Below are 18162 nucleotides of genomic sequence, written 5' to 3'. Positions count from 1 at the left end.
GACAGTATGGGGGAGATGGCATTTGAATTAGGATTTGAAGGATAGGAATGATAGTTAGGTGCAAAATCGTGTTTTGCTGATCTTACACACTATATTTTATATGTCACTTGAATTTTAGGGTAATTTTCTTCTCCGTTGAGAATGGGTAACCATCTGTGTACATTTAAAAAAAAAAAAGGTTAGCTTTTTAGGACATCCACTCCAATAATACATAGTGAAATATAAAATTAAATATAAATATATAAAATAATATAAAAATATAAATAATATAAAAATAAAAAACTTCAGGAAGGACTGAAAGCAAGCCTTATATCCACCTCATGATTCCTCAACTGAATAGCTTTTTACCTACCCCAGAGGAAGTGGAGAATGTTACAAATGAAGACGGGATTTTGTCTCTACTCTTTCTTCAGTATGGAGCAGAGAATGGAAGTCCTGGGGGAAGTTTTCTCAAGACAGGTAGAAATTGTGAATGTCTAATGAGACCCCAGGAATCAAACCAAATTCACAGACCGACACAGTGAACACTGGTCAAACATAGTCTTTATTTAAAAGAGAGCCACTGCAAAGGGAAAGCAAGGGGCTAGAATGAAATGAAGAGGTCAGATGTCCAAGTCAAGGCTCCTACTTCCTTCTTGGCCCATCCCCGACTCAGGGCTACAACCATGTCCCCCTTCTTCACTGGGGGCCATGTGGAGCCCCCCATGTTACTTCAGACTAATGCGGTAGAACTTCTTCCACCTCTAGAGTGAGGAGGGGAAATAAGACCTTCCTCAGCCTCTTCAAGGTGTCCCTGCTCATTACCATGGGCAGGGTATCCACAAGAAGGTCTGGGTTTATGTACTGCAGGTGGAAAAGCGCATAGCCCAGCAGCCTAATGAAGATCATGATCATGAAGACAAGACACCTGAAATGTCTACAAAGAGATATTCTTGGTTAGCATGGGGGACAGGGACAGTCCAGGATCCAGCTGTAGGAGGGGAAGCTCGCACTCATACATAACTGAATTGCTTTCTTCAGACAAACTGATAGGGGGATGGAAACCCAAAGGATGAGGGTAGGGGATAGGTGATAGCAGAAGATGGATGTAGTGGTTAGGAATTGTACATGGCTCTCCTGACATATAAGCCCTCTGAAAGAATAGATGTCCATATAGAAAAAAGTTGGAGGTGCCAAAGGAGATTTTTCCAGGTACTACATATGAGGCTGACCTTTGGAGGGCTGCCAGAAAATGTTCAGGACTGTCACACCTACGAGTCTCATGACCAATGGTCCTCTTCTGGTCTAGTATAGCAAGGAGTTCTAGAATTTGAAGTAAGATTGGGACATCTCTGACATGAACATCCAGGCAAAATCATTAGGATAGGTTTTTTCTAAACATCAAGTGTCAAAAGAGACCAAGTTAAACAATAAAATGTGTGGGTGTGTGGGTGTGGGTGTGTTTTCTAGTGTGATCCCAAGAAAATTTCACACTGAAATCTGGTCTAAGGCCTTCAGTCATTAATAATATTGAAATGTCATAAATTGAAGCTCTTCATTCAAGTGCCACATGGAGCATTTCAGAGTTAGTCCCCTTGTTGAAAAAATTAAGACAGAAAAGGCATAGAGAGTTTAGGTGATTTTTGTTTTCTAAAATGTTACAGCCTACTATAAAAGAACTGAGAAAATTAATGAGCCCTGAACCATCTCCGCAGCAAAGAGTATAGCAGAGATGATTAGGTTCAGGATCTGAAAAATAGAAACAGGTCATACCAAGAGCCATAAGAATGGAAATGCAAAGTAAAATGCAACCTGCAGCTTTCATCTTGAAGAAAGAGCTACTTTTTCCAACCACCAAGTTCCACATAACTCTGGTGTTGAGGAAAGGAAGGAAAGGAGGGTTGGGAAAAATCTGGGGCTGCCTGATATTTTCTGGCTCATGGGTATATATTCATCCTTGTTCCTTGTGCCCTTACCAAGTCACTTGCTCCTACAGAGTGAACGTGGTCCACACTGGGTAAAAACCAAGATTCTACCACTTACCTGTACCAAAAGATTCTCTTCTGTTTCTTAATGATGGTCTTCTCCTATGGGAAATGAGAAAAGCCACAGCTGTGCCTGTCCATGTGGTCAAAGAGAGGCAATGTATCAGGGGAGCCAGGAGCCACACAGGAGTCAGGAGTCTGGCTACCTGGGTTTCAATCCTGACTCTGCCACTTCCTAGTGGCCATAGTGTGGAACAAGGTACTGAACTTCATTATGTCCTAATTCTAGGTTTATTACAAAGGGGAGGAGGATGTGGAGAGAGGGAGAGAGAACCCAGGGGAGGAAGGGATAAAGGAAAACTCCAGTGTGGGACAAGGAACACTTACCATGTTGCTTTGGATGGTTTCTACCAGAATTGACCCAGGTTTCACTATTTGCAAAGAGTCGTTCTGGGCTTTGAATCTGCATGAAAAAAATCAGATCCCAGAATGATATAACATAATCTGTGGGGCTGATGAAAGGTGCTTTTCTAAGTCATGCAACATCGATGATTTATTTTTCAGATTCTTGATAGCATTCACTGTTCAACATTCAAAACTCATAACTGTTCAAAATACAGAGATACCAGGAAAATGTGGTCCATTCTCAAGGGAAAAGACAGTCGATGAAGAAAAATCCTGACATCAACCTGATATTGGGTTGAAACTGCAGAAAGTCTCACACATGTATGGTCACCTGACTTATAAAACAAGGCACCACTGAAAAATGCATGTTCTCTTAAATAAACGGCACTGGGTCGATAGGCTCTCCACACAGAAAACCACGATCTTGATCTTTACCTCACACCATAGATGAAACACATTCCAGACGAATGCAAATCTAAGTATAAACAGTAACATAATAAAAAAAATTGTAGGGGAAAGCATGAGAGAATAGTTTTATCACTTAAAGAAAGGACTACCAAAAAACAAAAATAAAAAACCCCAGAAAAAAACAAAAACCGGTCTGAGAACACTGCACCCTCCCAAGACGGCTACGAGACTGTCACTGCCCTCTATCAGGGACATCATTTTTCCAAACTTACACTTCTTTTTCAAGAAGCAGCACCTCTTTTTCTTTTTCCATCTTTCTCAGAATTCCCTGGTATTTCTTCCCATGGAAACGACAACAAAAAATTGTTATAATGAAGAATTTCCCCATATTTTCATTACGATATCATTGATGATTCTCCTTAAGACTAACCCTAATACTCCAAATGGTGCATGCATGAGTGTGCACACATGAGTAGGGAAATGTTCCAATAAAATTGGGAGATATTGGACTAGATAGATATATATGCAAAGAAAAAGACTTCTTGCTTTGGATTCTGCTTGTATTCAAATCCTAGCTCTGAAGCTTACTGTTGCTTTCCTAGAGCACATTCTCTAACTCCCCTAAACCCCAGGGTCCTCTTGATTTATAACAATATCATCCCCATAGTTTTACTGGACAAATTAATGTAGAAACATACTGCATGTGGAGAGCTTAAAAGTACCATACATGCCATCACCTGGCACAAGGTACATCCTTAACATACATCTGTTTTGTTGTTGCTGCCGTATAAAAGTCATTTTCCCCAATGGCAGATTTTAGCCTAATGAGAAACCAAGGAACCCATGGCTTTGGAGAAATTCTGCCTCTTCTCTGAATTGCCCCTACAGGTAAAATACCTTTATGTAGTGGGCCTGGTCCTTACAAAGCTGGTACAAAGATTGGTAGTCGCTTTCTATCTAAAAAGAAGAGAAAATTAACAAGTCTCACCAGAACCAAGCCTGGGCTGCTCCTGGGGACCCTAACTGGTGCATTGGACATTTGGCTGGTTACCTAGCAACTTCTGATTTTAAGGGGAAACAAGTATATCGCAAAGCAGTGATCTCGTCATTCATGGGTACGGTATAATTTTGAGGCAAACCAAAATTGTTTGCCTCGGTTGTCATTTGTTTGTCAGGTGAAGCATCAGGAGAGGTGATCTGGGCACTTAGGTTTGGGATTCAGCAATAGTATTTTGAATATTAAGGGTAAAAGCGTGTTTAAGAAATGGTAAAACCAGTACTTGTAATATAAGTTTTCATACCCCCTTCACCTGCATGTGAATCAGAAACTCCTCTGCCAGATCTCTGCTCCCCACTCCCATGCCTTCAGCGGTCCTATTTCTAAGACTTTGGGGGTAGTCTCCCATTTACATCCTGGACAGACCCTCAGTGAGGAGACACTGCCTCTACCTGGAACAGTTCCTTCTCTTCCCTTGTGCAGGATTCTATTGACTTTTGTAGTCTCCCCTGGAAGACAGCAGAAAGTTAATAGCATTCTTTTGTGGAAGGCAAATGGGTAATGATCACCCTCTCTCCAGACCAGTAAAGAACATGATAAAAATGGCTATCATGTATTGAGGGATTAAGGACACGTTTTCACCCTCAGGTGGGCACTCTCATTAGCCCTACCTGATAGATGAGGAGACAAAGGCAAGAAGTTAAGCGTTTAAGTTCTTTAAAAGTCACATGGTGGCAGAGCTGACATTCAAGCCTCGGTCATCTGACTGCCTTTTCTCTGAGCCTTACCATCCTCCTCCTTCTAGCCCAGCTGACCAAAGCTCACAGGCCTCTTTCTCCCTCTTATCTCCCTGAGGGTGCACTCACATAAGTCTGCACAAAGTTTCCCAGCAGGGTTTCTGTCCTCTATGGGGCATCCAGTTCATTCATTCATTGATTCAACAAATATCGAGCATCTACTATTGCCAGGCACTGTTCCAGGTACTGGGGAAATAGGAATGACCAACATAGACAAAATCTCTCGCCCTCATTGGATCTACCTTCTCATAGAAGAAAAAGATAAACTGCATTTTAAAAATAGAACTGGCTATTTTTGGACTAGAAGCCATGGGTTTGGAAAATGAGGTAAGCTTATTGACACATCTCTGTGTAATTATGGAAGTTTGTATTCTCATCCTACCTGAATATCCGCATTGTGTCATTCAGACCCTAAGCTTCTTGGTGGGTCCTGATGTGCCTTCAGCATGTGTGTTCTAGTGACTGATGGGTGATGAGGTCTTGAGCAATCCCCTCTACTTTGATGACATTGAAGTGACCTCTGCGGTTACTTGACTTGTCATGTTATGAATGCCCCATAGGCCATGAGGTAAAGGAGAGGCAACAAAAGACATTGGCTCTCCTCTGAGAAACAAACAGACATACCTCACCTGGGAGAGTCCTTGAAAGCAGTTCCCCCTGAACTTAGACTTGACACACATCTCACAGAAAATCTCTAGTTTTGCTCTTCTACTCACCTTCAGTTCTGCCAACATTGGCTTCAGGGTTTCTTTATTAAGGTCATCCTTCTTATATCTCCTTGAAATCTGAAATCCCCCAAACCGTGAACTGAGTGAGGCACAGAGATAAAAAGCTACGATCGTGGCAGAATTTGGGGTTGCAGGGCTATGGAATGGTGGTGGTTAATGAACTTAGATCCCAGGTAGAAACTTGATAGAAAAGTGTGCTCATGGGAGCTGCCTGACTCTGGGGCTGGCTGGATAGGTCTTTTTGCTCCCATAGGCCATGAAAACAACTGCCCAGGGAGCAAGGAGGAAGGCACAGAATGGCTGGGGCAGGAAGGGAAAAATCTTTTCTCCCATAGTTAGTCCCTTAGCTCTCTCGGTGGATCTGTAATCCCAGGAAACAAATGGGGTGTTCATCCTAATAGACGCAGTGAGTGGCAGAGGGGACGGAGCACATCTGTTTAACCAGTTGCTCCTTCTTGGGTCTTTCTTTTTTTAAATATTTCTCTTGTTTTTAAAGATTTTATTTATTTATTTATTTGAGAGAGAGAGAGAGAGAGAGAGAGAACAAGTAGGGGGAGAGGCAGACAGAAGGAGAGGGAGAAGCAGGTTCCCCACGCAGCAGGGAGCCTGATGTGGGGCTCAATCCCAGGACCCTAGAATCATGACCCGAGCTAAAGGCAAATGCCTAACCGACGGAGCCACCCAGGCACCCCCTTCTTAGGTCTTTCTGACTAGAGGGTTCTGGAGTTGAGATGACTTTGTCAAGATTCCTAAGAAATGAGCCTTCAGCAAAGATGGCCCCCTTACCTTCTTCTGAAGCTCTACCACATTCCTGCTCAGAATCTTGTTACTTTTTTCCTGTGGAAAAGAAGAAGTAAAGGGGGATACATCTGCTCTGCTTCTGTACTTTCCCTCTCCCCGAATCTCTAAAATATGGTCTGCGGATAAGTGTGCTGAGGGAGAGAAGGACACTCTGGCTCCACACAGAGGAAATGGGAAGGGAGCCCAGGCACGGGGCCCCCACGACAAGTGCTTCTTTCTCAGAGCACTCTCATCTGATTTCTCCAGACATAGCAAGGACCATGGATGATGATCCCCAGGGAATGAGAGAGCAGCAGCAGACTGAAGCCAAATGCATCACACAGTCCTTTTCTTACCAACTTGACTGTCTCTGATTCCAGGTTCCTCAAGGTCTCCTCCTCCTCAGATTTGATATGGTTCAACTCCTCCCTCTCGCTGGCTTGTCCTAGTGACAGGACAATCTCTCCTTCCAGACTGAAAAATACAGACACCAGATGTGGATTAGTCATAAGGAAGCTGTCAGTGCCCCAGCTTAGGAAGCCAAGGTCTTGGGGGGCCAGACTGAGTCCCAAATGCATTGGCAATACAACGTCAGCCTCGTGGAAATTTAATGCCGAAATCTATACATGAAGCCTCTGGGGGCGTCACAGTTCATGCTTCAGAATTTCATACACCAAGATTTATCAACAAAAAAGGAAATCTTCCTCCCACCTTCTCTTTATTCCAAAGGGCATTCTGTTGAGGAGAAGCCCTTCCCTCACCAACTGCAAAGCCTGACCTTTGAATAGCTTCTTCCTTCTCTTGAATTTTTCTGAGAAGAACTTGATTTGCCTCGTCCAGTCTCTTCAGGTCCTTTTCAAGGTCTGAGTTCAGGTAGTCAAGGTTTTGTTTTGTGACTTCTAATTTCGGTATTTCCATCATCTCCTGCCTACAGGAAAATCATTTTTCTTACTGAGCTCAGGACAGGAAAACAGGGGAGCCCTAAGAAGATTTCCACTGGTAATCTCATTCATTCCCCCATCTTCTGCTGTTACTATGTCTAAGCAGCCCTATGTTATAATTTGCCATGATAAATTGATTCTGTAGTGTTTTGCATGGAATAAATTCCTGGAGTCAAGTCACATTTTTTAAAAATTTTTTTAAAGATTTTATTACTTATTTATTTGAGATGTAAAGAGAGAGCAATCAAGAGAGCAGGAGCAGGGGAGCAGAGGGAGAGAAGCAGACTCCCTGCTGTGCAGGGAGCCTAATGCGGGACTTGATCCCAGGACCCTGGGATCACAACCTGAGCTGAAGGCAGAGGCTTGACTGATATTGAGCCAGCCAGGTGCCCCTCAAATCACATTTTAATTTTAAATATTATAAATGGAACCCATTAAAACACAAACCTTTTATAAAGCAGAAGACTTTTTTTTTCCATAAGAATAATTATGCTCCAAGTTACTTATTTTTTTTAAAAATTTTAGGGAGTATGTAGAATCCAAGCTACAGCTATGAAGCATTTAAAGATCTGCCAGGGTGAGGGGATATCTCTAGTCCCTGCTGTTACAGTCTCCTGAGGAGTTTATTCTGCGTGTTTTCTACGCTAGTCAAGTAGGTCTACCGGCTGGATGGGGGCCAGGGGAGGGAGTGGTTCTTTTCTCCAAATAAGACTGACTTGCTTTTTGAGGTCTTAGCTATTTCTGAAAATCCCACCATGCTTGGTATGAGGAGGTTCAAAGATCTGAAACTAGGGTCTTTTCTCTGCAGGAAGGGTCCCGGGACATGGGGAGATAATGTCCTGCATCATGGAGGTTCTCTTCGCTATGGATTGGGGCAGAACTTTCACATAGCAGCTCCTCTACTGAACTTTATCATCCTCATTTCTTACACATTATCCAGTGGGTCCCGTCCAGCTCCTTCCATTGTGGTTTCCTAAAATATTAACACACACGTTTATTATGGAAACGTCGCCCCTAATGTCCAACATAGTAACATTGCCCTACACTGGCCCAGGAGGGAGCAGGCAAAAGTTTGACCAGGAAAGACAGAGCCGAGAAGAGACCCATGCCTCCTAAACCCTTCTGCTTTCCAGCATCAACTCCAGTGTTTTACTAAATTCCAGTAATCCAGATTGTGTTTTAACTTAAAATTGCATAAATTAATCCCACTGGAGTACAAAAATCTTATTTTCACAGTTTTTCACACTTTGGCTACCTTTTCCATTCCTGGGCTGCCATTTGTCTGGTCACAGGTGATACACTAAGGGCACTCAAGCTTATGTCTATGGCAAATGCACTGAGAGTTCATTTCTAACCCAGATCTCCAGGGAAATTTAGGGGAAAAAAAATAATAGAGAAGAGCCAGAGGGTCCTATAAAGCTGGCTGCCTGATTTCTAGGTCTATTGCCATTGGTGTTCTAACAAGCTCTAGATGTCACAGGCTGAGTCGATTCTAAAATAGCAGCAAAAACAGAGGGGTGGAGAGCAGGATACAACTACCAGCCGGAAAAAACAAATGTTGGGCTCCCAGGGACGATGTCTCCTAATCACTGCCCCAAAACTGAAGTTCAGAACTGAAACTAATCTAAGAAAAGTAGAGTTCCACACTCCTCTCTCCTTTCATGTTTCAGCTTCTCTCCTTTTTCTCTTTCCTCTAAAGCTTTTTGGCTTTCCCTTTTTAATTCCTTCTCACACCTCCTTCCCCTTTCATCGCTCCCCTGCATTTTTCCTATTCTCTTTACACACAAGGCATCCCAGTTTTTGATGATGGCCTCTGAACTCACCCTTCTCTTCCCAACTGAGATTTCTTCAGTCCCACTGAGATTTCCAACCGATTGTCAGAACTTTCAGAAAACATTATCTCCTTGCTGATTGAGTTCTCCACCTATCACCAGACCTGTCCTCTCCGGCGGGGCGGGGCAGCATGTCACAGTGGGTAGGGGTGGGGGTTGGCAACAGCTCCACCTCATCCCTGTAGGCAGCATGGGAGCAGAGGTCAGAACTTCCGGGCAGTTTAAATCTCTTCCTACACAGCAGTAAGATCTATGGAACCCATTTCCAGACACAGTGCAAGTCCCTTCTGAGATGGCAGTCAGCTCTGTGGAGCACGTTTCTTCATGTCCCCAAGGCCCCAGCCTAGTGGCAGTTGAGGTCACTTTCCTTTCTCTTCCTTCTTCGACTGTTTGTGGTACATGTGCAGGTTGTCACACCCAAATCCAAATTATGCATTTCTCTTGAAGGCATCGGAGAGCTATGGGGATGTGTAGGAATGCTCGAGAGCAGGCCAAAGGAGTCAGAGATGTCTTATCTATGGGCCAAGCACGTCCTCCTTCTCTCCAAGTTGGACTCTTGGAGCTACAAAACTAACTCCTTTATTTCCCCAAACTGGCACTGCCAAGACATTGGGAGGGAAAGGTCTGATGTTTCAAAGATGGAGTGAATGGAAAGTGGAATAGGGAGGAGAAAAGAGGAGTGTTAGGTCCTGAAACCTGATTCCACTGCCTCCTCCTTCAAAATTCCTCCTAATTTTCTGAGTTACTTAAGTTACTAGAGCACTAGATTGGACTTCACACGCCAGTGTCACTCTGTTAAGCAGTTCTGGATTCCCTGATTTAGAAGATGAGGCATACGCAGAACTGGAGAGATATCAGTCAAGGTGTGTACTTGGATTTCAGATCTGTCCATTGCTGTCCCTTAAACTGAATTCATTCCTCCATGATGTCACTAGTGTGACCTTTCCCAGCAGAATTGTGCTAATCTCAAGTCCTTGGAAAGGCCTTACAGAACATCCCACTGTCTCTCCAAGAAAGTATCTCTCCCACACCATAATATCTGTTGTAATTGTAGCCATCCTTTTCAGCTCAGTTCAAATGCTGCTGCTTCTACACCTTCCCAGATGCCATGCCTTCAATCCCAGCATAAGAATCCCCCAACCTCTGTTCTCCTCTTTTGGTATTTTATATTGTTTTTAGGAAATGTGCACATACTTGTCTTTATTCTACAATCAGGCTAAAAACCCCTTGAGAGTGTATGCTTTCATCAAAGCCATTTTGATTTCCCTCCCCAGTTGAGGTCCAGGAGAACCATTTACATAGAATTAAATGAGAATGTTGCCCCCTGGAGTTGTTCAAGTGGGGTGGGGGAGTTGCCTTTGAAAATGGAGAGTGGAAATAGGCTGGGTAGGGACAGACAGCACCTGTCTGGCACTCCATCCTGGCATTTCAGAGTTGGGTTACCTTAGGCAAGTTACTTGATCTCTCTGAGCTCAAGTCTTCTGACCTATGAGATGGGCATTATTCCTACTTCACAAACTTGTGGTGGAGATGAAATGAAATAACATATGTGAAGCTTTTAACACAGTGTGTGGCACATGGACACACTGAATTCTCATCCATTCTGCAACATAACACATGCTCTACTTTTCTTATCTTTGCACATGGCGTTATGCTGAATGTTTTTAGAAAAAACTAATGAATAAATGACTCCTGCCACTCCCTTTATCTAGAACAGGTGTTATCCTCCCTTTCCTCCTTACACCTGAGAGGCTCTCCCCTGTGCACCCCGATTAGTACAGTGCCATTAGCAGCCCAGCAGCCATAGCAGAATTCTTGACAGAGATCCACCACCCTCCAGAGACAGGTCCATGGCCATCGGGGATGCAGTGTGAAAGCTTCTGCCCCAAGTCCCAGAGCAGCAGCTGCCTCTGCTTGAGAATCACCAATGAAGAGCATATCCTCCGCACCAAACTGCCTCTCTCTTTTCCGTGAAGACATTGCACAAGTTCACCCTCTTCACGAACTCTTCCAAAATGAACCTTTCTTAGCTTATTGCCGCAGGTAGACAACGTGCACTTTGAAATGACCATGTTTTCCTCTTTTCTTTGACACTGAGAAGCAAAAACACCACATTTGAAGCTCTAGTCGTGACCGTACAGACATTGTGGCCTGTATATCTTTCCCTTGGTCCTATTCATTTTTCATGTGGTTCTGATTGTTAACTTATTTTCCATTATTTTGTATTAAATAAATAGTTCCAGGTGACACAGCTATAGGTAAGTGTAAATATGGACATAGAATTATAAATAATAGCAAATAGATAAAGATCTGAGAGGGATAGTGTGTTCAGGTGTCCCGGGTAAGAACATTGGCTGTGGAATCAGACCACAATGACTTTGAATACCTGCCCCAGCCCTTCCCAAAGGTGAGGTCTTGGACAAGTTCTTCAACCCCTTGGACTTGAGGTTTCTCGTTAGTAAACTGTATTTGGATCATTCTATGGCATATAAGGTACTTGGAAAGTGTGCATCCCATAGATATAAACTTTTTTTTCTCCCCCACTCCTTAATAAAAACTTGGACGACTAGGGACCATGTGTTCTTTTTCCTTGGTCTATCTCCGTGCAGTGTATAATCTGTGGATATGAAACCCTCACTGCGAGTACATACTGAAATACTTTCTTTCTTCATATAGTTCCATTCATGTCATCCTAGCAAATAGGAAGAATGATATCTGGGCACCAGGGTGGCTCCGTCCATTAAGCGTCTGCCTTTGGCTCAGGTCATGATCCCAGGCCCACACTGGGCTCCTTGCTCAACAGGGAGCCTGCTTCTCCCTCTTCCTCTGTGACCCCTTCCCCCACGATGTGCTCCCTCTCTCTCTCTCACTCTCTCTGTCAAATAAATTTAAAAAAAACTCTCTAAAAAAAAAAAAGAATGGTATCATGTGTATCAAGATATCAAAGACTTTTTGACTCCTCTGTTTTTAAAAAATCAGTCTAAACAATAGCTGGTTAGATTTCCTGTGGCCCTCCCTGCACCTAGCACTTACACTGGTGATGACTCACTAGGGAGCTCAGAGCTTCAGCAGCTTAGGAAAACAAAGATTTGATGGCTCCTATTTACTGTTTTGAGTTCTGATTTTTATTCTCAACAGCTTGGTTTTATTGAGAACAGCTCCTGTTTTGTTCCAGGACCCTGAGGCCATAGAGGAGGCCTGTGCTCATTTGCATGGTTGCAGAATTCAGTTTTAACCTTTTTGTTAGAAATCCCCCAAGTCAGAAGGGTTTGTGTCATTATGCTATTTTAGTTCTCTACAAATATCACATCATGGCAAGACAAATTGTTGCAGTGTCAGGAATTAACTTTTCTGATTAAGGAGAATTACTTTTCAGTCAGTGGATTGTATACCTGGAAGAAGATCAAAAATTTGATTTAATATGGTTTTGAAGACCTTAATATTCCCTGCTTCCCATACAAATATTTTTAAATGTTCATCTTTTGAGATTTAGAAGAGATACACTTATTTTGCATTTTATATAACTTTTCATAACATGAATACTAAGTTGTCAATCAAAACTAAGAATAAAATAAAAATTTCCTATATCCATAAGAGGGAGTTGTTTAGAAGGTAACAATGGAACTGTACAGTTGGTTATCAAAGTTTATAATACCAGGATGGAAAAAGAATGAATGACATCAACACCAAAAAAGAAAAAATATCCTGTCTAACTCATCATGATAAAAAAAATTTTCTCCTGATATTCTTAATATCTGGAAGGGATCTACCTGCTAAGAATTCCTGGATTATTTTTAGGACACTGGGTCACTTAAGATAAAAAATAATGACAACAGTAGATTCCTAAAAGCTCTAAAATCTGGCTTCTACTCTGTAATGCAACCTATAATAGAGTGTTTGGAAAATTTTGCTGGTGTCCTGCCTTTCCTATTAGGTGGATTCATTGAAAAAATGAAAAATTCATTTAGACAATTTCTGGTAATATGTTCAGCAACAAGACCTTCTTAACAACAAAATAATTTCTGTGTAAGCAATAACTTCTTTGGGATGTAAATTGACACAATAACCATGGAAAACAATTTAGAGCAATCATCTTCTTTGGCCAAACCATTTTTGGAAAACTGTAAATGGCAAAACAGAACATGCACCTGCTCTACTCCAGAGGAAAGGCAGCTGGGCTTGGGTTCTTGATGTCTGAGGTCCCTGTTCCTCCAGAGGATGTACAGGAGGTAGAGTTCACAATTCTCAGCTGAAAGAAAGAGGAAGAGCTCTTCCACAAAAGGTAATCTCCAAATAGATATTTTCCCTTAGTCCCAATCTAGTGCAAGCCTGGTTGGAACTCTAGATTTGCCATGATTGCTTTAAACAGAAGTAGGAAGGAGCCCATTTCCAGTGAGGGGGACTTGGTTCTGAAGCTTAAAATTTGCAGACTGCCAGTGTGGGGGCTCCTATTGGCCATGGACATGTTAGGTTTGACCCATAACGTGTTAGTAATTTTTAGTTGTCAGCAACGTTAAAACGGGAGATTTTTGGTGAAAGTCTTGAATTTCAGTTCCTCTTGAAAGATCCAATATGATAGCATTGGATCCATATTTGGACAGAATATTCACTCCCCAGTCAGCGCTGTCCCCATCAGTCCCTATTGGCTTACACTCAGGTTGCTCATTAAATTCATCCAGCTCTGAAGGCATGTGCAACACCTGACTTGTGGATTCTGTGAAGGGTATAAAAATATGGCCCTTCTTCTACTTTTCCTGCTAGAAGACGGGCATGGCAGAGGCCAAAGTAATGCCCACGGAGGCGGGGCACTAAGTCACGTGGTTCCGGGAAACAGCAGTGAAGGCCCTTGGGACCAGCAGCAGAGAAGACCCTTGGGGCCAGCAGCAGGGATCTGGCAGGGAGGGGCTGGGGTCAGTAGGCGTGGCCAGTGGGAAGCCCCGTGGCTGCTCTTCAGGCCTCACAGCAGCCTGTAGGGAGAGAATATCAGTAGGATAAGAACCAAAGGGGATACCTCCTGCTTTTTTCTGGATAACAGAAGCTCAAGATCCCGGTATAACAGGAGAAGGGGTGGATGGCAAGGGGAGAAAGTCACAGAAATGAATGGATACTGGGCATCTCATTGCTCTTGAAGAGGAGAGCTCAGGAACAGATTTGACTTGATAAAGAAAAGGAGATATGATCTTTTTTGCATTTTGATTATAGTGAAACATTCATTCCTGCCTTTTATGTGGTGTTTTACAACTACCAGTTTTGATGGGAGTGAAAAAAGAGAAATTAACATGTAAGTAAGTCCAGCCTCTTTCTATCTTCCTTGCTGTTTCTCACCTCCCATTTCTTTCCCCATAACAGCCCCTGTTCTTGCCGGGGCCAGAGCAGAATTAGAAATGGGCTGGGGAAACAGCTCAAAGGATGGGGTAGCAGGAGGTGGGGGTGGGGAAGGAAAAAACAAACAAACTGAGCTTCTTAACAGATGGGAGAGGGGAGAAGAGGAAAAGCGCCTGGAGGGAGGGGGACCGGCAGGGAGGCAGCAGAACAGGTGGAGTCAGTTCAGCCCAGGGTGGAACCAAGGGTGAGCAAGAACATTGTGAAGGACAGAAGGGCAGAAAGGTAGCAAGCCACAGGGGTTGCTTGTCATGAAATAAGTAGGACGCCCATCATATTTAAAATTTTTAATGTTTATGACAGGATGAGATTGGAATTGTTATTGGGTAGATAAAGGAGGTACTGTTTGAAATCTTCTTTTCTGAACCTAATGCTGATACTGAGAGGAAAAAGGACAATGAGGATCTAGGACTCAGGGTTACTCAGTAGCAGGGACTCTAGAGGGAAGGGGGGACTTCATTTAGGAGGGAGAGCCTTGTCCAACTTTACACCTTGGCAGATGGAGGAGTGGGTTGTGATGGAACTGACAAGACTTGGCCCAAGGCCTGAATCCAAAAGGGGTCAGCAAGGATGCTCATTTCTATACTGTGGGCAGGGCTAGGAGACTGTCCTTGTTGGGAAGGCGGTCAGATGAAGACAGGGAAACCATGCATTTGGTTGCTGTTGAGATCACTAAAAGGTCCTCACTATTTTAGGGAGGTTATTTGGTTAAACATTTTCCATTTATTTTCCTAACCTGACCATGCCTCACTGCTGATTGGTGTGGATTTATTTATTTGAGATAAAAACAAACGTTGATTTTTATGATTGCCATAATGTTGATCAAGCCACTCTAAGTTTTGGAATTCAAATATATTCAAATTAAACTCATTTAAATTCAACACATATTTGCATAATGCCTGTTGTTTCTATAGTATTTGAATTTTGCCAATGTGCCAACAGTGTTCTCTAAAGCATTTTTCCTAGACCCAGGATCCCATCCAGGATCACACACTGAATTTAATTGTCATAGTCCTCTTTTGCATGAAACAATCCTGCCTTTTTTTGTCTTTCATAATATCAACATTCTGAAAAGTATAGACCAGTTGTTGCATAGAATGTTCCTCACAGTACATAATATACACTCTATATATAATCTTGCTAAGGGTAAGAAAGATACAGGGAGAGAATCTTAGTGCTCAAGGGACCTGCAAAATTATTCCTATGATGCTTAATTATAAAGATAAGTAAACTAGTCTACAAGCTAATTTAAAATTAATTTTAAATGAGTACTTCAGACATTACATTTTTTTAGGCAGTTGGAACATACAGAATGGTTTGGTGGGGGCTGAAGTGTATTTAAAAGACTCCATGAAAGAATCAGGAGCCTGAAGTCTGGTACAACTTGGATACAGAGAACACAGGTTGTCAAGTACCTTATGAACAAGGTACCTCTGAGTGACAAATTAAATTTTCCAAAGATGACCATAACAATAGCTCTTTCTAGGATCTGGCCACCCCTTTTTCAAGTGAGGAGTCCAAGTCTCTCCTTCCTTGAATTTGGCTGAACTTGTGACTCTTTCCATAAATAGAATGCAGTGAAAGTGACACTGAGTATCTTCCCAGGCTAGGTTAGAAAAGGCCACATGGTTTCTGCCTGGTTCCTTGGAATTCAGCCACCATGCTTTGAGGAAGCCGAAGCAGCCCATGGAAACGAATCAAAACACTGGGCCCATATACCTGGCTGAGCTCCTTGACAACAGCCACTACCAACTTTCCAGCTATGTGAGTAAGAAATCTTGAATGTAAGTCCTTTGGCCTCCAGTGGAACAGCCCCAGTTAACACTATATAAAACAGAATAGCTGTTTCCATTGGGCCCTACCCAAGTTGTAGATTTGTGTGAAAAAAAAAAAAAATGTATGTATTGTAACTGTTTGAAGCATCTAAGTTTGGGACGTAGTTTGTGGTTACATAGCTGTTGATAATCAGAATACTGTTAGTTGTCACATGAGAAAAAAGCAAGAAACTGGGAGTGAGGGGCTCAGAATCCTTTTAGATACAAATCAAAAACTGTGTTCCTGTTCATGGATACTACAAATGAAAGGACCCCATCAAAAGAAGTTGAATGGAGATCTCTTTACAAGTGCTGGATGGACCTCCTAAGCAAAGAAAGAGCAGTCACACCTGAAAGGTTCCAGCTTTAAGAAGTTCATTGAGGGCTCTAAGCATGGCCTCCAAAAGTTTTGCTGGATCATCCCTTCAACCTCCTGCACTCCATCTGTGTTCTTCCCAGTAAAGACCATATCCCATCTTTGTCCTGCTCTCTGCTTTACAGTAATAGTCTTCCAGCCCCTCCCTGCCTCACCTTAAGGGCTTAAGTCCAGGTCATTAAAACCAGGACCTTTGAAAAGTGAAGCAGGAGCTTCAACACTATAGACCCAAAGTCAACCAAGGCAGTCATAGCCATTGTGCTTAAAACCAACCCAACTCCACAAGAGTCACTGCACCAGGAAACCAGATCCTGGATCTATCTCAGGAAAATAAGAGCTACTATATGATAAAGACTTCCCAAAGGTAGGTTAGGATTTTCTCCCATAGGTTATAGTTGTCCCTTGACAGCCATAGAACGAGCCCTCAATCTTTTCTAAAATTTGTTAGCAACTCTTTTTCCTTTTCTCAAGTTCATCTAGGGTATAGATGGAAGACTTAATTGCAATTGATAAGCTGTAATTAGGGTCTTACAGTTTCCCTAGAGTTTAGGGCCAACAGCAATAGAATCTTATTAGAAAATTTAATTAATGTATTTCCATTACATTTTCATTTACTGGGGGGAAACCAGAATAGTGATGAAAGGATTTTTATAAAAGTGAAAAAAGTTAGGTAAATTACCATTTTAAGCCTCATTACAATAGAAAAAACACTCTTTTAACAAAATCTTATTCAGTTGAATGAGTAAAAATGCTTCTCTGCACTTTTTCTAAAATTGCTTTTCCTCTTCCTAGATTTAAAACAAATTAAGACTCAAAAAAGATATTCCAGCTTCCAGTGAAATCAGTTCATCATGGACTGGGAAAAATATAATCTTGATTATAAAGGGCAAATGCAACAAAGATTACCATGGCCAAGAGACAACATTAATGTCTGATTACTCAAAGGAGGAAAAATATCTCCTACAATTGTGCCCATTATATTATAATAGACATTACTGTACTAAAATATATCTCCATCAATCTACCAAAAGAACTAAAATTCCACAAATAAAAATTCATTAATTTTCAATAAGCCTTTTTGCATTAGAATCAATCTGTTAAAATATTATTTCTGGAGAGAGTACTATATCACTTATGATCAGTTATTAAAGTTTTATCTTGGACTTTTTGAAATAAAGAATTGTTGCCTTGGAAAGCTATAACAAATGTCCTGGGTGAAAAATGATGGCAGGATAGATCTATTTTGATGTGAAAAGGAGTTTAATAGTTTTTCAGGAAAGCCAGTCTTTATGGGAGGAAATGGATGCATTAAGTTGAAGTTGAAGTGCAGTCTTCCATTATTTTTCAGGGTCGAACTTTATCTTTGCTAATAGAAGCAGAGTAAACTATTATTATTTCTTAATAATTGCTGAGTTTAACATAATGAAAATTCACCCCCTCCATGTCTTGCCTCTCTATCTGAAAGTCCTTCTATACCTCTTTGTCTGGGAAACATCTAGTCTTTTTAAATTTAGCTCCTATGTGAAGCTTTCTGTAATGCTCCAACCTCTAGAGCAATCAGTTACCCCATCTTTAATCTCACAGCATTTCATATATACCTCCTTATAACTGTACATAAGCTCCTAGAATTTTGACAGTGCCTGAACAGAAGGGTGTGTAAAGGTTAAGAGATGAAAGATTTGTCGCAACTCTAATTTCTGTGCAATGGGAGAATTCTTTACCAATTCAAATGCAACCC

General features: G+C 42.0%; 1 protein-coding gene across 1 annotated transcript; it reads right to left on the bottom strand.

The window, feature by feature from the left end:
* Positions 1-717: 717 nt before the first annotated feature.
* On the bottom strand, positions 718-7984 carry LOC111158024 (transmembrane and coiled-coil domain-containing protein 5B-like). The gene is made up of 11 exons (XM_022519805.1): positions 7950-7984; positions 6858-7007; positions 6436-6553; positions 6086-6136; positions 5288-5356; positions 4227-4283; positions 3675-3734; positions 3050-3114; positions 2352-2427; positions 2023-2066; positions 718-916 (listed from the first exon to the last, which is right to left on the bottom strand). Exons 1-11 carry the CDS (start codon positions 7982-7984, stop codon positions 718-720), a joined length of 924 nt encoding a protein of 307 aa, XP_022375513.1.
* Positions 7985-18162: the final 10178 nt, after the last annotated feature.

The sequence above is a fragment of the Enhydra lutris genome, unplaced genomic scaffold (assembly GCF_002288905.1).
Source record: "Enhydra lutris kenyoni isolate GAN:26980312 unplaced genomic scaffold, ASM228890v2 scaffoldscaffold4, whole genome shotgun sequence".
Classification (NCBI taxonomy): Eukaryota; Metazoa; Chordata; class Mammalia; order Carnivora; family Mustelidae; genus Enhydra; species Enhydra lutris.
Note: the sequence above shows the minus strand (reverse complement) of the source record. Positions and strands in the feature narration are given on the sequence as shown.

Bases quoted from the DNA above. Each gene is read 5' to 3' on its own strand.
- LOC111158024 (XM_022519805.1), bottom strand. From the start codon at position 7,984: ATGGAAGGAGCTGGACGGGACCCACTGGATAATGT. The intron at 4,284-5,287 runs GTGAGTAGAAGA...GCTGTCTTCCAG, and splicing joins CAATGTTGGCAGAACTGAAG to GGGAGACTACAAAAGTCAAT. The intron at 3,115-3,674 runs GTATTTTACCTG...TTCCATGGGAAG, and splicing joins ACCAGGCCCACTACATAAAG to AAATACCAGGGAATTCTGAG.